Below are 21142 nucleotides of genomic sequence, written 5' to 3'. Positions count from 1 at the left end.
CCTGTGTTTTAATGACAATGAGGTCCCAAGAGACTGCGACAATTTATTTTCCCTTTGTTCCTTCTTAATTATTATTTTGGAGTCAGCACAGGTCCTTGGATGTGTACATTCAGGCCTTTAAGCAACAGACTGAGGCAAAAATAGAATCTTTCTAACTGTACTTTCAAAAGTATTACGGCTACTTCTATTATACCCTAGACTGGTGATTCTTAATGTTTTTTTTCCCATATCGAGGACACTCAATTAGATTTGCATTAAGCTACGTCCAAAGTGCCACACCCGTCTATTCTATAGTTCGGGAGATAACAGTGAAACTCGAATCAAACAGTCATTATTATTATTATTATTATGTATTCTCCAACATCTTGAAAATGAAATTTTACTATTAATCGTTTTGCTGGGGACCACCTTGTACCTCTTCAAGCACCCCTGGAGGGTCCCCGGGCCCCACGTTGAGAACCACTATCATAGAGCATGGAGGGAGCTCCAAATGGACGATATAGAAATTGGCACAATATTTCACACTTATGGCCTTATCAATCAAACATCAATACATCCATCTTAGGGAACGTCCCGCGACCCGGTGGGCATATCAGGTGACCCAACACGGGGCCACGACCCCATGCTTGAGAACGTCTGGCATGTTTATTGCACCTTTCTGCAAGTGGGTTTCAATAATTGAATGAGCTTGTATCAGCGTTGATATTTTATGTTGCTTTATTGTTGTTTATTTTTTTGTCTGTGCCTTGCCGTGACAAGTTTTTGTTTTTCTTAGCTTTGGGGAAATCATCAGGTATTTCATGTTAAAAGCCGTGGACTGGGCGGAGGTTCTGAAGCCACAAAACCTGATTTGCAGTTTCGCATTGCGGCTTTTGCGCGTGGCAGTGATGCAGCGGTGTTAGCAGCTCACAATTACCCACAATCCCCTGGGGTACATTCTTAATGCGTTTGGTCGCCAATGCAGGACTCGTGACAAATGTTTTTTTTGTTTTGTTTTTTTTAAGTATAAAATGAAATCAAAGAAGGGAAAAAAACAAAAATAAACAAGAAGCGAAGAAAGTCCAGAAGTTAACAAACACACTTTCTCCACCGGGAGCCACCGGCAAAAACGGAATAATCCGACTTGACGTCTGACCATTATTTTATGATTTGCTTTAAAATAGTTTTCTCTAAAGCCCCAGAGAGGAATTTTTCACCATTTGACCTCCACAGGCACAATTTATTTAAGATGCGTCAAACTAAGCGACAAAATATTAACTATTAACATCAAACTTGTATAAAACCTCTATAATATAATTGCCACTGGGCGGGCCTCTGATGGAGCGTACAGAGCGTCTGGGATGTCTTACTCACATATTACCACAGTGCAACGTGACTTTCAAAGTACTATTTTCCATAATTTCTCCCTTCAATACTAATGGATTCACCACCACAGAGTCAAAGTAGCTCTTTGAGGCAAATTAACTCACAGGAAATGCATTTTCGCTCTCTCTCTCTTTTTTTCTCCAAGGAAGTCTAATGCTTTTCTAAATGTCCTCTAAGGGCTCGACGTGGTCTGTGAGAAGGTACCTATGATGAAGCCCAGGAGCTTGTACGGCAGGAAGCATGAGGTGAGGAAGGCCATCCACAGGCTGATGTAGAGCTTCTGTGTGATCTCTGGCTGCACCCACATGAAGAGGCTGCGGACACACACACACACACACACACACACACACACACACACACACACACACACACACACACACACACACACACACACACACACACACACACACACACAATATTTCGAACAAGATTAAAAACAGCCGATGGACGAATGAACATGGAACGGGCGTCAAATGAGTTAAGTCTTCACTCACTTCTTTATTTTCTCCAATATGTCGGACATCTTGCCAAACAGATTCTGTGGAGAGAGACACAAAGCTGTGAGGACCGGTGTTGCCGGATGGGGTGATTTCGCGCCCAGTTTGGCAACTTTTTATTTGACCGGGCAGGTAAGAACGACTTTGGACGGCTTGTGATCATTTGCGTTCCTCTCCTGGACGGTTTTCCCCCAGTGAGAAGTTAAAGGGCCAAATTTCAATGAATGGATGCCTCCTCTCCTCCAGTTAGAATGAGTGTCGTTGAGATGCAGCCAAACTCTCGGTGGGCAGGGGCCAGACTGAGACTGGGGCCCGACACACGATGATTATAACAGCAAGGCTTGACCGGAGGCCATTGTAGAATCTGAGGGGGCCAGGCAGAAACACCCGCCGTCCTTTTTTTTTTTGGTTCATTGACATTATGTTCCCCATATACGTATACCAAAAAATATTAATAAAAACAAGGCTCATCGATAAGTATCCATAAAAATTTTTTTTTATAAAAAAAACGCTGGTTACGGGCCTTGACTTGTGCCAGTGCAGCACCCATGTCCTCCTGATCTGCAGAACGTTTCTCTTCCAACACCGGTGAGCGAGGCCAAAGAGAGAAAGAAGAACTCACACCGCCGGCCCCTCCCGCCCGCCCGCCCCGCCCGCCCGTCCCTTCTCACCTGAGCTTTCTGTGCGACGTCCAGAACGAGCTGGAACTTCTCCGACACGGTCAGGTCTTCTTTAGGAGGCTCCTGCCGAGAGGAGGATCAAACAAATACAAGTAAACAAACAAACAAACAAACAAAAAAAACAAAAGAACAGTCCCCGGCAGATGTGGCTGCAAGGAGGAGAGCTCCTTTGCATTGCCCCGACAGTGATCTTAAGAAAACAGTCCTTCTGGGAACTCGAGGGGACTATTTGATTGTATTATCCTCATCACAAGAACAAATAAGAAGAAGAACAAATACTCAAGGCTCATGATAAATGACCAGGCACGTTTATACTCAATACAGCATCTAGCGCTGAACGCTGTCAGATTTGCCAACACTGAAATCATTTTCTTCTCCTTTTTTAAAATAACTGCATATCTCAGATGTATTATCATAAAGAATCGTCAACGGAAATATACTATTGGGAAGAAAAAAAAAATAGTCTTTAATTTAGATTTAGACCCAATTACCCCCCATCACCCCGGGAAGCAGGATCATTTATATCATATTTTTATTTCTCCTTTTCAAATACAATAAGCGTTTTAATATGCTAAAACTAATTAAAATGAGACAGCATTCGCGATATAATGAGGTGGAGATCAGGATTTGCTGTTGTGCAATTGTTTGAAATTGGTGTCAGCTCAGGTCTCACCACCGGCTCTGAAACCTCGGGCACGATGCTCCACTGAATTCTCCAGCCCCTAAGAAAAAACAAAAAAACAATAAAAGTACATTCATTTAACGCTCCCAAACAAAGAGACTCATGCAACCAACAACGGGACATAACTATTTAAACATCCCATAATAAACAGCACACACGCTACTGTGTGTATGAGGCTAAACAGGGCTGGCACGCTGCTGTCCCTAGGGTTGCCAGATGCAACTGTTGCGTTTGGTTTATCCCCAGAAACAATCACCAAAACTACACTGGTTCAAAAAAATAAATTAAGAATTACGAATAAATGCAGCATCGGGAATGAAAAAAAAAAAAAAAAAAAAAAAATATATATATATATATATATATATATATATATATATATATATATATATATATATATATATCTCTCTCAGAATTGTTAAGCGTCAAGATTTTCTTACCCTCCTGGGGTACGAAGTACAAAAAAATAAATATGGCCTTTTTGGAACTATAAAGCTAGAAAATCAAAAAAAAATAAAAAGAGGAGAAATAATGAAATACTATCAGAATACTTTAGTCTCATTTTTATTTTTTAAACCAAAGAAATCAGAGAATGACATTTATCGTCCATAAATTAAATAGTGATAATTATCTTAAGGATAAATGCAGTGTTGGGAATGAAAAATAAATAAATCACAATTTGTTACGCGCGTCAATACTGTCTTGCACGCCAAAAAAAAACGTTTTAAACTGCGCATTCATGACTAAATCGATTTTGTTTATATAGTCTGACCTCGCGATGAGGTAGTTCAGGGACAGTCTGAGGATGGCCAGGAACAGGAACATGGGGATGGCCCAGCCATGCCACACTGCATTCATATAGATCTGTGGAAAAACAGAGGGAGGGAGGGAATGTGTCAGGAGAGGGAGGACGAGGTCAGTCGCACTGACTGTCCGACCCAGTTGCTCGGCTGAACTACATTTATATGGAACAGAGTGACGTGACGAGCAACACCCTGACCACTCCCAAAACACACCATCTACCTAGCCATTGTGTCGGGAAATGTACTGATATTTATTGTTGTGTCACATTTAACAACTGGTTTTAAAGCAAAACCTGTTGTAACGAGATGGCAAAACTACGGAAACTTTAGGACGACAAGGATTTAAATTTTGGTCATTTGAGGGTTAAAGGAGCGCATCCTGAGGGCTGGACTGCTGCGTAGCTGCAGACCGGTCAGGGTGCCCATGCTGACTGGTTATTAGTGGTGGTTTTAATGTTGTGGCTGATCGCTGTATATCTGTTGTCATCTACTATTATAAGTAGATGATAATATCTTTCCAAACGGGATGGATTCTATTTACTTTTATTGGCATTATTAAGGTTATTGTAACCTATAGAAGGTCGTAAAAGCCATTTTGGAAAATGTTTATTACGTTACGATTTGAATAACAAAACCAGGAGGGAATATCACTGGTTTTACCGCATTTAGTTTCAAGGACTTTTCAAGCACTTCAAGGTAATCCAGTACTTACATTTCTGAGGACGAAATTCGAGCACCTGGTAAGAACTGAGTAAATGTGTGTGTGTGTGTGTGTGTGTGTGTGTGTGTGTGTGTGTGTGTGTGTGTGTGTGTGTGTGTGTGTGTGTGTGTGTGTGTGTGTGTGTGTGTGTGTGTGTGTGTGTGTGTGTGTGTGTGTGTGTGTGTGTGTGTGTGCTCACGATGAAGGCGATGGCAGATGTGTAGACAGAATGCCAGCTGGATAAGGCGGAGAGATTCCTCATGAAACTGGTGACGGGTTTGGCACCTCGCTCTGCACACATTAACACGTCACAACTAATATAACACATCAATAACACCAAGAGGAACTTTGTTTTGAATGTTTTAATTTTGGTAAAAAAATAGGATCAGAAGGATGTGAAATCTATTTCTATGTGGTATGATACTTTTATTTTAAATGTGACTTTTACATGCAGATGAAGGTTGTACAAGATAATGTTATGATAGTTATATATAATCATTATAATAGTTATTGTTATAAAATGTTAAGAATATAATTTTAAATTAATATTGTATATCAATTTTATATTGTAACGGGAACACATAACACACACACGTGTTGCAAATCAACACACCAACTCTGAGATGTACAGATATATAAACAGTTGCAATATAGAAAATGTAATACTTAAACAAACATAAAATAAAAGACAGGCAAAATGTGGGAGAATAGTTTGGATGATATATACAGTTTGTACTCTGTTCTTATTCAAATCAGAAACCTGGTTTGAAATGATTTTAATAAAAACTGGTGACACTCACTCAGTCTCCTCATGTTTTCTGTTAACCTGCGAACAGAAGACAAAATGTTTTATTTAGTAGAAATAAAAAAATCCAGCTTTCTATCAATTCATGGAAAAAGTGTTTTATTTTGGCGGCACTATCAGTCTTTTCATCCCTCTGGCTGTAACAGTAAATCTCACTCTATTCACCTTGTTTTTGCCTTCAGGTTACACATTAATCTTGATAAGACCACACATCCAAGCTTCCAGAACAAAGAGAACAATACAAAACCCTTTCTTGGTTACAGTCACTTTCCCCAAACGCATGGATTGCAGCTGGATTACTTTGGTTATTTGTTCCTATTCATTACGAAGAAGAAATCATTTTCTACATCTTTGATCGACATTTGGGATCCCACCAGAAAGATGAATACACAAGAAATGTTGCAATACCGGGTTTCCACCACCAGAGGGCAGACAACACCTCCGGTAATGCTTTGTCTCACTTGCACAAAAGAACATTCAAAAGGCTTGAAACCAACGCTCATTTCTTGTCACAGGGATTTCACTGCAGTCGCAATAAATTCAGACTGGAATGAGTGGCTGAAGGGCAGATTTCTTTGCTGTGTTGCTTTGAAAGTCTGATGAATCACGCAGGGGCGGATATTTCATTTCACCGTTTTCGGGGAGGCAATAAACAGAAACATTTCTTAAGAGAAATTCCTGCAGGGGACACCAAGGGTGCAGCCGAAAGTACTGTTGTATTAAATGCTTATAGACGAAACACTTATGAACACCGGATAATTCAGAGGTAAATAATGCTTTGAAAGAATCCTTCTCTGCAGTAATAACACAAGACCTTCACAGATTGACCAGCACAAATCATCCAGCTTTTACTCATTTAAGTCCCATAGCAACGGAAAGCAACGGGAAGATGTGTGTGATGAGGTGATTTTTGAAAAAGAAAACACAGGAAAACCAGCACGGGAACGCACGCACAGCGCAACGCTGTCTGCAGAAAAAAAAAAAAAAAAGAAACCTCCACTCCATTTCTGAGTTAGGTTTAGGTTTTGCCTCAAATGCAAAGCATTTCCAAGCAGCACTCCAGCTGTTTTCTTCATCACCCAAAACCGGTCCCCGCAGCCCCGCACTTGCCCTCTTTAATGAGCCAACACCACCACGAACCAGAGCGAACGAGACGAGTAGAGCAGCGGGAGTGAGAGGAGGCGGAGCTATGTGGGCTCTGCAGCGGTGTGTGTGTGTGTGTGTGTGTGTGTGTGTGTGTGTGTGTGTGTGTGTGTGTGTGTGTCTCAACTCACTGTCGGAGAGAAGAGAGAGCGAGGAGGTGCAGCTGGGCTTTGCATATTATTTTAAATTATATACTTGTGTTTACAATGATATATTGAGGGGGGAAACTCTGTTTTTCCCAGGCAGGGGGGCCCCCACCCCCCTCATAATTTCCGCCCCTGGACTCACCTGCTGACAGACTGATACCGCTGGCGACGGGGCTGCAGCGTGAAGCCAAGCAGCTCTCGTCTCCGTGCCCTGCCGGGCGCCAGATCTCTGTGCCCCTGGCGTTTGTGGGCGTCGGCTCAAAATCGACTGGCTGAAGTGGGCGCATCAAACCTTTTAAACCTCCCTCCTTTTCCTTATGTAATATACATTATGTAGATAGATGACGCCGTGTGTACTTAGATAAGTTAATAAGTTACCTCTAGAAAAAAAAGAAAACTACATGACTAGTCTTGTCATCCGTCCCTTAAAATAATGCATTAAGTGTTCTTTATTTTATCGATAGTTTAAGGGATGTTTTTCATTTTGAAAACAGCCTAATCATGAACAATTACGCAGTGGTCCGTGCGCCAATTTTCCAAGGATCAGCGCCGCTGAGAGCATATCTTCCCTCCTATTGGCTGTAGCCCGGCGCTGCTCATTTGCATAGAGTGGAACCTCTCAACTTTCCTTGTCGCTGTGAGTTCATCGCCGAACGTAGCTCCGCCCGCCTGCAGCCGGATGAAGCCAAGCTCAGTTTGAAATGCATTGCAGCCTGTTGCTTTGCAGCGCCCCATCGCCGGTGGTGTGACTGTACCTTTAGTCTCCCTCTCTCCCTCCCTCCCTCTCTTTCCCTCCCTCCCTGGGTTATAAATTTGTAAATCCATTAACTGCAAACACATAAATCGTTCAATCCCTCCGCATAATGTCCAGATAATAATGTGCGTTATGGAGCCATTGTTTGTCTAAAGTAATGGGACAAGGGTCAGGGGAAATCACATGATTGGGTGGGGAAAATAATTTGAGGTACAATGTATATTAATGAAACAATAACTCTGGTATTTTTAATTGATTTATTTTTGGAAATTTGTTGATGTCATTTGAAATTTCAGCAGTGCAGTTACATTTTACAATAATCAAATAATTTAGAGTGAATTTTAGTTTTATTTCAGGGGGAAATTTTATTATTTTATTTCATTAGTTATTTGTATGTAATTATGACCAATTTTTTTATTTTTATTTTTGGGTCTATATTTTTGGACATACATACATACATAGATAAACACTTGTATTTTTATTTTGTTTTTCTGTTATTTCTAGAGCTGCTTTCACACATGCACTGTGGATTATGTCCGGACCTGATTATCTGGACATTGTCCTGAGTTGCCCTTTCACACATGTAGCAAAAAAATGGAGATTGTCTGTGTCAGACGTGTTTACACCACCTGGAAATACTGGGTAGAGTGTGCAGGAGGCAGGACGTGACGCAATGACGCTGCAGAGTTTTACAGAACACCCAAGATGGCGGACGAGGCTACTGACTTATCAGTTGCTGGGCCTTTTTCTGCCTTGATAATCCAGGTATTTTCACGTATCCACAATATAAACGAGTGATTGGAAAGGAATAATAAAGAAAAGCAGAAAGGAGTACGCAGCAGCTACGCTCCGTGCATGAAGATCCGCACGAAGGTCAATAACTGGCGCATGATAGAGACATCATCAACAAGCAACACGCCCACTCGCTCGCTGTGAATGCTCCGCACAGTTACCTGCTCTGTTCACACATACTGCTCAATTGGACATTACCCGGACTGTGCTGGCTGGGTTAAGTCTGCGTAATGTCCGGGTCAAATCACTCAGGCATTTGTGTTCACACATACAGCTCCTCCGGGTAATGTACGGATAACTTCAGGCTCGCACTGCATGTGTGAGAGCCGCTCAAGTTATATATTTTGTTGGTTATCATTAGGTCTAGTGTAAATGACCATATTTTATTGTGTAAAGTCAACGCTTTTAGTTTATTATTATTGCCTATTTTTTATGTAAGCTGTTGCTGACACTGCAATTTCCCTTTGGGGATGAACTAACTATACTGTAGATCTATCCATCTATTCGTTTTTGGTTCTTTTTTACCCGTCATTTGCATAACCCCGCCCACTGACACCTCCAACTTCACTGCATGAGAAACCTTTTAAAGAAGTTAAAGTTCACCTCTTGGCGCTGAGCGGCTCCTCCGTCTCCACCGTGTTCTCCTCGGGCTGGAAGCGGAAATCCTCGATGTAGGAGCCGAAACGCTCATACAGCCACTTCTGTATCCGTGCGCACACCGTGTCCTTCTGCTTCTCTGTGAGGATGGACAAGGAGGAATTTATTACCCCAATAACCACAGGGGACATCAATCACCCCAATGACAGCATCAGCATCTACTTGCGTCTAATGACCATTTAACTCCTGCCATCGGTCAAGTATGGCTCCAATAACTATTAGTACTTTATTAAAGCCATTTGTTATCACACTAACTCAGTAATGTACGGTTTCTACATATATACATATTCTGTATATATTTATGCAAACTTAGTCAGTTTCCACCTTCAGAATGTAAATTATTGATACAGAGGTTTATCATTTTCTTTATAAAAATGTTTTATTATTTGTATAGTCAACATTATTTTTTTTAATGTTTATTGCATATTGTGTATTGTTGTTATTTTCCCTGCATTATATTGCAATTTTCTCTCATTCTTATTACTTTAATATTGTTAGTGTGTGTTGTTTTGATGGGAGCTGCTGAAACACCGCCTCCAGAGATGAATAAAATATCTAACAATCTACCAAACTCCCCGTAGAACATGAACTGCATCCCAGTATTTTTTTGGCAGTGTACTATTCACCCTCTCATGTTATGCAACTGCTGTCATACAGTCTGGTTTGACCAATTTGAATACAAACGCCAAAAATAAATTCTTACCACAAAAATGTATCACCATTGAAATATACATACATACATACATACATACATACATACATACATACATACATACATACATACATACATACATACATACATACATACATACATACATACATACATACATACATACATACATACATACATACATACATACATACATACATACATACATACATACATACATAGCAGCTTTTCAAAGCAAAACTGCCTCTAATGTTTCAGACTTGAGTAATATGAGGTCATATCACCTCACAATCTTTCGTTTTGAATCCAAACTGGGGTATTGTTGTCGACCACGGTTTTGTTGATTGTTTTATCAAGGTCAGGTTCACAATTTGTTAGATGCCCATGTGTCTCCCACTGCTCAGAATAAACACCATTTAGGTTTTCAAGGTTTTTTTAGGTTTTCACCAGAAGTCAAATTTAGAGGAAGCAAAGGTGAAACTGGAGAAAAGTGTAGGTAAATAAACATACAGCAAGGTGTCCCCTGGGTCAACGGTGCAATGCTGGTTTCACCTCCTCTGCAACTGGTTTTACTGGAGCAATAAGCTTCTAGTGACACTAGAATCAGACTGATGCTTTTATTGATCTTTATTGATATTCAGAACAATGGTCCTTCTCTTGATCAAAAAGGAAAACAAATCATCTTCCTGGAAAACAATTTTCTTCTAATCAGTGAAGCTACATTCTTATTTTTCATTTTGCCAAAATAAACACAATATTCTGATTTCCCCACGGGCCTTCAATTTGTTGAAGAATTCAGATGCAAACTTGTTTCTCTCTAAACTCCCAGTGGGACCAGGGAAAAAGATGTGGTGCTAGATGTCTGACTCTCTCTCTCTCTCTCCCTCCTGCTAATTGCACCTCCATTTAGCAGTACCATACACGGAGAGGCACAGAGACAGAGAATACAAGACAGAAATAAGGATCCTCACTTCACATTAATTGAATTCACTTTTCCTTAGTTTTGTATTCTTTCGCATACATACATACATACAGTTTCTTAGAATATATGCAATTTTCTTGCATTAGCATTAGTTGAGTCAGATCTGCTCTATATTCTGTGGTTGGTTTAGTATGAGTTTCCTTTTAGCACTTTCTGTTATAGTCAAAGGACAAGTGTTGATGGTTTGTGAGTTTTTGCTTAACGGTTTGACACACACACACACACACACACACACACACACACACACACACACACACACACACACACACACACACACACACACACACACACACACACACACACACACACACACACACACACACACACACACACACACACACAGCAGATCCGGCGGCAGAAACGTGTGTTTTTCAGTAGCTGCTTTAAGCTGCATATTATTGTGTTTTCAGTTGAAATGTAGGAATCTTAAATCCTGAACAGAGCATCTGTGTACGTGACAAAATGAGACAGAAAAACAGAATGAAAAAGAAAGAAGAGGAGTATGAATGAGAAGTAGGCTTTTAAAAAAACAAAAAAATTGAGGGGGGGGGGGGTTGCTCCTGTGAAAGCAATGACATCTGTCCAAATCTGCAAATTCGGCAAAAGAAGCTCTTTCATGATGTTGTGCAGCGCGCTTCAAAAGACACAGCCATATTTATTATTTATAGACAACGCCCCGTCAGAGTGTGTGTGGAAGAAGGAAGGAGGGGTGTTCCATTAAAGGGTGACTCCACAATTGATACATAAAAGAGATAAATGTAAACTTGAAAGAGGAGAACATGATATGGAGCTGTGAGGCACCAAAGGACACCAGGGCTCTGAACGGTTCTGAGGAACGGAAATTAAAACCGGAAAACAAACAAAAATGGTACCAGGAACAAAGACGAAGACGGAATTATATTTCATCGTTTCCGGGAACAGAAGCGTTACTTTGAAATCGCCATTACCCGGTTAAAAACCTACATTTATTTTGTTCCATTTAATAGTGAATTAAAAAAAAAAAAAAAAATCTCTTTATGTAGCTATTTCTGCTTTATTATGATTATTATTTCCATTTTCCCTCCACACAACCCCAAATGTCATCATCAACATGACGTCTTGGCATGTCTTTGTGTGTGTGTGTGTGTGTGTGTGTGTGTGTGTGTGTGTGTGTGTGTGTGTGTGTGTGTGTGTGTGTGTGTGTGTGTGTGTGTGTCCATCCCACCTGTACCGTTGACCGCAGGAGGCGATGCTTTGGGCTGTGGAGGAGAGTCTTCAGGCCTGGAAAGGGAAGAAGCATTTTCTAACTTATCTATTTCGACACATTAAGGGATCAAGCTCCATCTTTATGCTTACGATTTTAATATTTCCACCGTCAGTTTGCTATCTATGAAAGGCCTTTTAATAGAAGAGCACCTTGGACTTTCCTTTCTTTTTTTTCCCCTGTTATTGTCCCTACAGACCAGAGAGGCTCATGTCAAACGTTGCTCGTTTGTCACACACACACACACACACACACACACACACACACGTTTGTTGTTCAGACGACACACTCAGCGGCGAGAAAAACAGACCCCCCTCCAGAGCACCTCCCTGCAGCCTCCCACCTGGCCTTGAGGACCTCGCTCATCTTCTGCTCCAGGTCCAGCCTCTTGGAGCGCTCCCTGTCCAGCTCCTGCCTCAGCGTCTCCACGTTGGACTCCTCCCGCAGCTTCCTCAGCTCCTCCTCTGGAAGACACAGCAGACGGACAGAATACATGAGGACGAAGAGCAGGAGGGGGAAGGACGGTGAATTTCCCAGTCCATGGATTTAGTTTTACCGTGTAGCCAACCATTACAATTTCCCCAAATATTGATACATAAAAAAAAAATTAAAAAAAGCATCTGGGCATTTTTTCTCCTCCACAGATGAAGCGAGGATTTGTCCTCATCTGAAGCCGCTGGTTTCTTAGTGTTTTATCCCTCGTCCCTGATCTCTACACTTGGCACTACGAAGGGAATGGCTGAAGCACTCGGCCAGTTTCACTTTTGGTCAATTTTAATTCTGATTCAATGAAAGTCAAGTTGACATTGACTTCCTTTACCTTCAGTTTCAATACAAAAATCAATCCGCTTTAATTATTAAAACCAATTTTCACAGTAAATGCAATTGAGGCAATACCAATAGATTCCTGGTAATGACCCATGGATAAATATAAAAAATGGTTTCAATGATTTTAGAGGAAAACTTAGTTGCAACTTTTTGATCAATATTGCAATTTTATTTATGATATGAATATCCAACGGCATTCAACTCCTTTGTTACCATTTCCCTCTAAGTGATTAAGTGAAAAATAAAGATTTTAAACTCTCGGGTTCCAGGGGATTGTCAATTATTCAATGCAATTAACCAAAACTATCTATTGTTGACTTTTAAGAGAATGAATAATACAAGGAGGCTGGAATGGAGGCTTGATCTCTGCTCGATCTGTCTCTAAATCCAACAAAGTTACCAGCTTCCAAGCCCCATTCTGACCCCACAGTCGAGAACAGAGCAGAGCAACGCTGCTTCTTATTCATCACATCTTTCTCTCCGTTTACCGGCTGGGTGCTTTTCCAAATTCTCAAGCACTGTTTCCACTAAAGCGACTGCCCACCCGGCAAACGTCTCCCTACAAAATGAGCCGAAGCTCCGGTACCCACAGAGCACACAAAGCAGGCGTGCTGCATTTGACACACACCAAATAAATAAAGAGCTGCAGCTTCTGCATTTGAAGTCGCTAATGTGATGTGAAAACGATTGACCAAGCAAATCAAAAAATTTTGCGCCCTAATGGAAAAGCATTAAAGCTGGAACACTTCAGATCTCGGCCCATTTTCCATCAAAGGTGACAATGTAATTAGAGTAAAAAAATAAATAATTCTTGCCCGGACCAAGAATCCGAATTTACGATTCTGCAACAACCAAAGGCCATTATGCTCTCCCCAAAAGTCACATTTAATCATTGCAGCCGGAGCTGAAGGCAGGAACCGACGGACCTGCCGCTTTCAAAAAGACTTTTTCCTGCGGCGACGCCCGGGTGGGGCGAGGGATAAATTTCACGCCATGAAGCCATGAAGCTCGGCTCGTTCAGCGACTTGTTAGCCCTCATTAAAAACGAATGAGCTGGCACCGAAAATCTCGGCCTAGTTCATCACTGGAGCAGAGCTGGAGTTGGAGAGGACAGGGGGGGAGGGGCATTTTCCTGAGAAACAGACATTGATTCCCGGAGTGGGAGAAAGAGACGGCCCTTTAGATATAGATCAGGTCATTCCCTCCTATAAAAAGGTACAGGAGGGGGAATTATAAACTCTAATTATAAAAAGGTGCTAAAAAAAAAAAAAAAAAAAAAAAGGCTAGGGAGCAAAGCAAACCGGTGCCACCTCGCACAGAGAGCACCCGCCTCGAAATTCTACTGAATAGTCTTTTTTTTTCTTTTTTTAACAGAAAGGGAGGCAGAAACTTGGGAAAAACCAAATAAAAAAAGCAGGTCAAATTGATGTGTTTTAGACACTTAAACTTGGGGTCAACCCCACGTTGACTCACTTGATACGCACACAAGGGTTGTGGAGCATTTCAATATTTCAAAATAACCATTTTCAATATAACTATTTGGAGCTCCCTCCAAGGGCTATGACATCATAAAAGCTGCAGATACTGAGATTCACATGAAACTGTGAAAAAAAGAAAAATATTCTTATTTAACCTCTATCTGTTGCTTATACACCGATCAGCCACAACATTAAAACCACTGACAGGGGAAGTGAGTAACAGTGATCGTCTCGTTCCAGTGGCACCTGTCAAGTGGTGGGATATGTGAGGCAGCAGGTGAACAGTCAGTTCTTAAAGTTGATGTGTTGGAAGCAGGAAAAATGGGCAAGCGTAAGGATCTGAGCCACTTTCACAAGGACCACATTGTGATGCTAGACGCAGGGAGCCAAGTCCAGCCCGTCTGGTTCGATCCCACAGAAGAGCTACTGTGGCACGAATTGGTGAAAAAGTTAATGCTGCTATGATGCTGCTATGTATGGGGCTGTGTAGCTGAAGACCAGTCAGGGTGTCCATGTTGACCCCTGCCCAACGCCGAAAGCTCCCACAATGGACGCGTGAGCATCAGAACTGGACCATGGAGCAATGGAAGAAGGTGGCCTGGTCTGATGAATCATTTTCTTCTACGTCATGTGGATGGGTGGGTCTGATCCGATGGAGCATCTGTGGGATGTGCTGGAACAACAAGCCTGATCCATGGGGGCTCCCACCTCACAACTTGCAGGACTTAAAGGATCTGGTGCTAACGTCTTGGTGCCAGATACCACAGGACACCGCCAGAGGTCTGGTGGAGTCCATAAGATAAGATAAGCCTTTATTAGTCACACAATGGGGAAATTTGCACAGTTACAGCAGCAAAAAGTGACAGAAGAACTGATCGGTGATGTGTAGGCCTAAATATGAAATAGCCCATAATATGAGTGGCACTAGCAAAATCCTAATAAAAGCTTAAATAATATCCGTGGAAAATATTCCACACATTGCAACCGTTGAATTTATTCAGACATGTGTCCATATCTTCTGAATCAATACAGTGACGTGATATTAGAGGTACACAACAGCTCATTCGATGAAGACTGCTGTGCTTTGCTAAACATTGGTGGTGCTGTTAAATAGCACAGTGGTAAATTGTACACTTGTACGCTTAAATCTGTTCCAAGAGGGGGTTTTGCAATGTCCTTAAAGACTCAACTCCAGATCAATGACTTGTTCAGAGGGTTTTTCTTGGTACTGAAGTGCTGCATCACGCACTTTTTCAGACCCGATTTGGGTCAACCCGGCTGAAGAATGGGCAGTGTGTGTGTGTGTGTGTGTGTGTGTGTGTGTGTGTGTGTGTGTGTGTGTGTGTGTGTGTGTGTGTGTGTGTGTGTATATGTGGGATTAGAGGACCAGTCGGGTTCTTTTTCCCCCCCAGTCGGCCTCGGCGCTGGATGAACACTCTCCTAAAGCCTCCGGATTCCAAACGTCCAACCCTGCGCTGTGACGCGCGGCTCATTCTGGAAGGTTCCGCAAGCGTCTGACACAGTTGGCCCAGGACAAGAGGGTTCTGTGGGAAGAGGGATGGCGTGAAAAGAAAGGAAAACAATGAACGCCAGACGGGGAGAGCGGGAGTGAAAAGGCGAGGGTGAAAGGAGAGGGAAATGAAGACGTGAAGGAGAAAAGGAGGGAGAGCCGAACGAGGAGGAGAGTCGCTAGGACACTGTACGCAGCACCAGAATTTGGCATTTTTTTTTGGCCTTTGGTTTGTCACATTCAATTATCTGGACCTGTCCCACATCTTGACACTGCATTTCAGAAAAGCCCTCTTTTCACCCTCTGGTTGACCTGCCGGTGTCAAACCAGGACCACACCGCTGGGGTGGTGATAAGCACCAGTGAGCACCCCACAGCCGAAAAACCACGACGCAAGTCACTGACGTTGAGGAGGCAGAGAAAGTGCGTGAAAGACCCCATGGGTTTGAGTGTTTGATGCAGATTGCCCCAAACTGCCCCCGCGGGAGGCTCGGCCAATCACACGCAGACTGATTTCATCCAAACAATGAAACAAATGTTTCACTATCGTCCATGTTGATTATTACAGGGCTCTTTGGAATACTCTATCGTGATTGGGTCGATAGCACCAATCACTGGTCGGTTATTTCTGGATAAGGGTGCTGACCGTTGATGACCGTCACGGGCAGCCACTTCTCCATCTGGATTAACCACAATGGAAGACTTGACTCTTTTTGCAGGCGAGTAGCTCGCTACGATGAAAACTAGTTTTGAAATACTAGTAATAAAATTATTTTCATCTATTATCGCATCTCAACGTATTATTTAATGGACTAAGTAGCTGTGAAACAAGTTGGACAATGTGCATCGGAGAGGTTCTTTTGTGATAATGACGATCTGGCTGCACATTATCCATTGCATAATTGCAAAGCTTTTAGATACTAAACATAAACGTCATCACCTCCAAACCTCCATTAGGAGGCAATATAAAATACAGTCTCACAAAATTGCATGGCACACCTGACAACACGTCACGCATCAGCGCTCACCCCCGAGCCGCCCGCCGTGCCGCCGCTCATGGAAGCGAGGTGACGGGAGGGCGCTGGGGCAAATCCTTCCCTGACATTGGAGTTGTGCTTCAGCCGAGACCGCGCCCGGATAGTGTCACATTGCTGTCTATCTGCCACAAGGTCACCTGGCTGACCGCAGCCCGGTACGCCGGTGCAGGAGGAGACGTCGCGAGGCCGCACCCACTACACCTGGCAGCTTGGAACCAGGCAGGAAACATCTGAAAATAGGGCTTGGTAATGTAATCAATTTGAATTTACTTCAGCTAGAGATAGAAAAACTGTCCCAACAATTACATTTTACCTGACCATTACCTGTCATACATGCAAGTGTGAGAAACAATTAAATGTTTTTGTTCATTTTAATGCCACTCTCATCGCATACACTTAGTAGTGTAATACACGTCCTCCTTATGAGGAACCATTTATTGAGCGTTAGAAAAAATAGGTAGACCGTCACTTTGCTTCAACCCAACTTGAACTTGCATTTACTTAATTGTAGAGCATTTCCAAACAGGAAAAAATGTAATAGTTGTGACGGCTCTAGATAGCGGCAGACCACAAGCATGGCCGATGAAAAGTTCAAATACCCAAATCAGCCAGTAAGTCGATTTTAAGAGCCATCCACAGCGACTCATTGTTTTAGCGTAAGCCAGCCCCACCCCACCGCGTGCAGCTCTGACTAATAAGATCTAAAGCTGAATGCCTTCACTTTTATTTATTTGTGACTTAAGGCGATCGATCCGCCAGCGAAACACCACAAATTCCTTTGCGAGCAAGAAAAAAAACAAAACAGAAAAACCCACCTCCCCCTGAGCTGTGATCATAATGAGTACAGCTCTTTGCCACCCTGCTAAAGGTTACCATATATTCACAGGATCATATGAGAAGGCTGGCCTGGCGGAGCTGGGATTTGTTTATCTTTTATTATTATTATATATATTTTTTTTTTAATAGCATCCCAGCAGCAGTTCCTTCCTTTTTTTAAGTCATTAACCTTCTGACGAACAAAAGGCAGCGCTGCGAGTCAACTCTGGAAGTGACTTTCAAAGAGCACATCCATTATCTGCGCTGTGGCTCAACCTGGGAAACGGTGCCGTTTGTGTGGCCGGCTCCATCGGCCTAACCGGAGAACGTGGCGCCGTGGAAACAGACGCACAACCTGCGACACCGCGGGCGGGACGGTTGGCGGCTTATAAATATTCAACAGGAATAAGGAACCCCTCCCCACCTCCACCTCCACTGTGCTTCCTGACTCGAACGAATAATTAGGAAACTGTCAGATTCTACCACAATCTGCTGCCAACTCTGTTTTTATACCCCCCGTGATGTCATTGCATAGATTAAGAGGAGACGTCTCAGCCGTTGTCGGCGCCCCTAAAAAGGTTTTGATTTGTACAATTTGAGACACAGGAAAAAATAAACAAGGGATGGGGCGTAGGACCCTGACTCGTGGATGATACATTTTTAGTCTCTGCATTTGCTCACAGGCGCTAAATCAGAGGAGAAAATAAACTACCCAGTCTTCCCACAAGGTATTCCAAATTATTCTACCTCATGTTTGATTTTATTAAGTCTCTCTGGACCCTGAGCCTTTATTATAAAAAAAAAAAACAGTGCATGAATCATAACACCGTCCAAAATGGTTCTTTAAACCCCAGCCATAGTAATAAAAAAAGAGAGACAGTCCATGTAATGTAAGCAATGTTTTGGCATTATCTTGTTATCATAGTTAAAACAGGTTCATCAACACTTTGCCATATATTATGGTTTGCACTTTGTGTGTATAAAGAGCACAGAGGAGGTCAATGACTCCAGTCACCGTCAACAGTTTAGTCATGTGATCTGCATCTAATTTAGTTTGCATACACAAACCACATATAATGTCTTGGCATAGTTCAATTGGGATATTTGGGGATTGGGAGATTTAAATTACATTATTCAGCCACATCCAGTTTTATTGTTTTCTTTTGTCCCTGACCTCCTCCAGCAAAGAGAGGCAATGACAAAAACTCAGTGTGGAAGAACTTCGGGCCACTGGCAAGGTTCCTTTCAGCAGTGTGTGTGTGTGTGTGTGTGTGTGTGTGTGTGTGTGTGTGTGTGTGTGTGTGTGTGTGTGTGTGTGTGTGTGTGTGTGTGTTGTATTTAAAAAAATAAACCTTGAAGTTCAGAACATGAAACACTACTTTGGTTCTGTGGAACGAAAGCACCGAGAGCAGCTTGGGGGATTCTCATACGACCCATTGCATTTTCTGAATGGGCAACACGCTGAAATGTGTACTAAAAAAAATAATAAAAATAAAATAAAAAATAAAAATAAAAAAAATAAAAAACTGGCAGCCATCAGCCTCCAACAAAGCCATCACGCTGCATAGCGGAATATAACGTATGCCCCAGATACTTATGTAAGCCGTTTGCATAGAGGCCGGTTTGACACGCAGCGCAGCCTCGCGGAGCATATTGCCCCAATCACATGCCCAGCTTCGCCAGGCCTGAGGCCCAACTGGGAGAGGGTGACAGGGAGCAGATTCAGTCAGATCTCAGGCTGTGGCGGGGTGTGGGTGTGGGAGAGGAACTGGCAGAATTGGAGACTAAGAATTGGTTCGTTTACAGGAGGGAAAATAAAAATAGTATTTAAAATGAAACCTGGCATTTTTCAGAAGTCACTGCTAACATAGTGGGATATTTTGCTTCAGTCTTACAGCAGATGTTGCTGTAGTACTATCGGCCTGGGAGGTAAGGATGACAAAGATAATTAGAAAATATAGAAGGATAACTGTATTCTGTGCTGTAGTGTCTCCAAAGAGCATTCAGAAATGTGCTTTTACTATGATCCGTCATTCATCAATACCCTCAGCTTTGGCCAATATTTGTGTTTTACAGATCTCTAATTTCCTAAAAGCCCTTTAAGCCCACCCGTCTCGTTAAAACAGCCAAAAAAAGAAATGCCCAGGATTAAAAATAGAACAAAACCAAAAAAAACCTATTAGGCAGAGACGGGATGAGAAGAAAACCATAGGTCAAATGTTGTAAATAAAGGCTGAACCAAGAGCAGAGCATTTCTGAACTAAATCCCATTATAGCAGAAACCAGTTGAATGAAAAATTATGAAATTTAATGGAAACGTCACTTTGAGTATATTTGTCTGTAAAAAAAACACAACCTACAAACGGCAATTTTACAAAAAGGATCATTGGATTAAGATAGTGTAGAAAGCATACATTTCATTGGTCCAGTGGCCATGAAATCTACTGAATTCTGACCCAGTTAAATATGATAATATCTCAGCTCTGTTCGTTTTCCCAGGGTGAAAATAAGTTTTTAGCAAAGCAGCTTTTAGTACATATGCCCCTGAATTATGGAAAAGTTCTGGGAAAAATAAAATCAAGATTCAAGATTTTTTTTATTTGTCACATACATATATATACTTTCATACATATATGCAGTGAAATGTAATAATAAATGTAATCCTTTACCATCACATGTTTATATGGCTATTTCGTTTCATTTGTATTCAAAACAATCTCTGGCCCTAACAACCTTTTGGGCACAAGTCTTAGGGGCATACTGTCTTACCCCTAACTGTTGGCCATCCTGGCTTTCCTTACAAATATGAAACGTCTGCCGTTATTAAGAGATTTTCTCTGATACAACACCCAATTTCTCCATTGGTATCGGTATAACATTCTCCCCGATTCCAGGTGCGTGCAGGGGCAGCGGACCTGCCCGGACCAGCGACTCCATCAATACCGTGCAGTCCCGACTCCCCCCCAGCGTTTATGTAACATCAGGATATTAATAACCGACCTGTTGTTATTTAGAGCCCACGGGATATCAAGATACAGCACCCCCCGTTTGACTTTCCCTTCCCTGCGAGCTGGTGACGGCCAGAGATTTTGTGATCCCATCTGCATACAGCACGAGCCCCCGGGATAAAACACACAGTCAATACGCACAAATGAGCGGATATCGCTGGGATTACAAACGCCTTGAATTTCTGCCACGCACGCATACAAATCCAAACACGAGAGGGGGCGTGTGGACATTCCTGCTGGCTGCTAAGAAGCCTGACGAAAAGGGCAAAGTACACGCGCGCACACACACACACACACACACACACACACACACACACACACACACACACACACACACACACACACACACACACACACACACACACACACACACACACACACACACACACACACACACACACACACACACACACACCTCCTGACATGATTATCAAGCTCCTCTCCCACTGAGGTCACAGCGTGAGAAGCGTCGATGGCTTTCCGAGACTCTCGTTCAGACATTAATTCCCCTTCCCCACTGCACCGAAACCCGTTAACACCCGCTAACATC

General features: G+C 42.3%; 1 protein-coding gene across 5 annotated transcripts in view; it reads right to left on the bottom strand.

Moving 5' to 3' along the window:
* Positions 1 to 21142, bottom strand: part of gramd4b (GRAM domain containing 4b) — a gene marked incomplete at both ends in the record, with an annotated part of 37634 nt that overhangs the window by 4867 nt on the left and 11625 nt on the right. For all 5 annotated transcript variants that reach the window (XM_080002451.1, XM_080002450.1, XM_080002447.1 and 2 more), the window contains 10 exons: positions 1570 to 1679; positions 1860 to 1903; positions 2534 to 2605; positions 3216 to 3264; positions 3994 to 4085; positions 4924 to 5015; positions 5525 to 5550; positions 8968 to 9100; positions 11878 to 11933; positions 12260 to 12380. In XM_080002451.1, coding sequence (XP_079858577.1) covers positions 1570 to 1679; positions 1860 to 1903; positions 2534 to 2605; positions 3216 to 3264; positions 3994 to 4085; positions 4924 to 5015; positions 5525 to 5550; positions 8968 to 9100; positions 11878 to 11933; positions 12260 to 12380 — 795 coding nt within the window. The remainder of the gene's footprint in view (positions 1 to 1569; positions 1680 to 1859; positions 1904 to 2533; positions 2606 to 3215; positions 3265 to 3993; positions 4086 to 4923; positions 5016 to 5524; positions 5551 to 8967; positions 9101 to 11877; positions 11934 to 12259; positions 12381 to 21142) is intronic.

Source organism: Zeus faber (assembly GCF_960531495.2).
Source record: "Zeus faber genome assembly, chromosome: 6".
In the NCBI taxonomy this organism is placed as follows: domain Eukaryota; kingdom Metazoa; phylum Chordata; class Actinopteri; order Zeiformes; family Zeidae; genus Zeus; species Zeus faber.
This window is presented reverse-complemented; position numbering and strand designations above follow the sequence as displayed.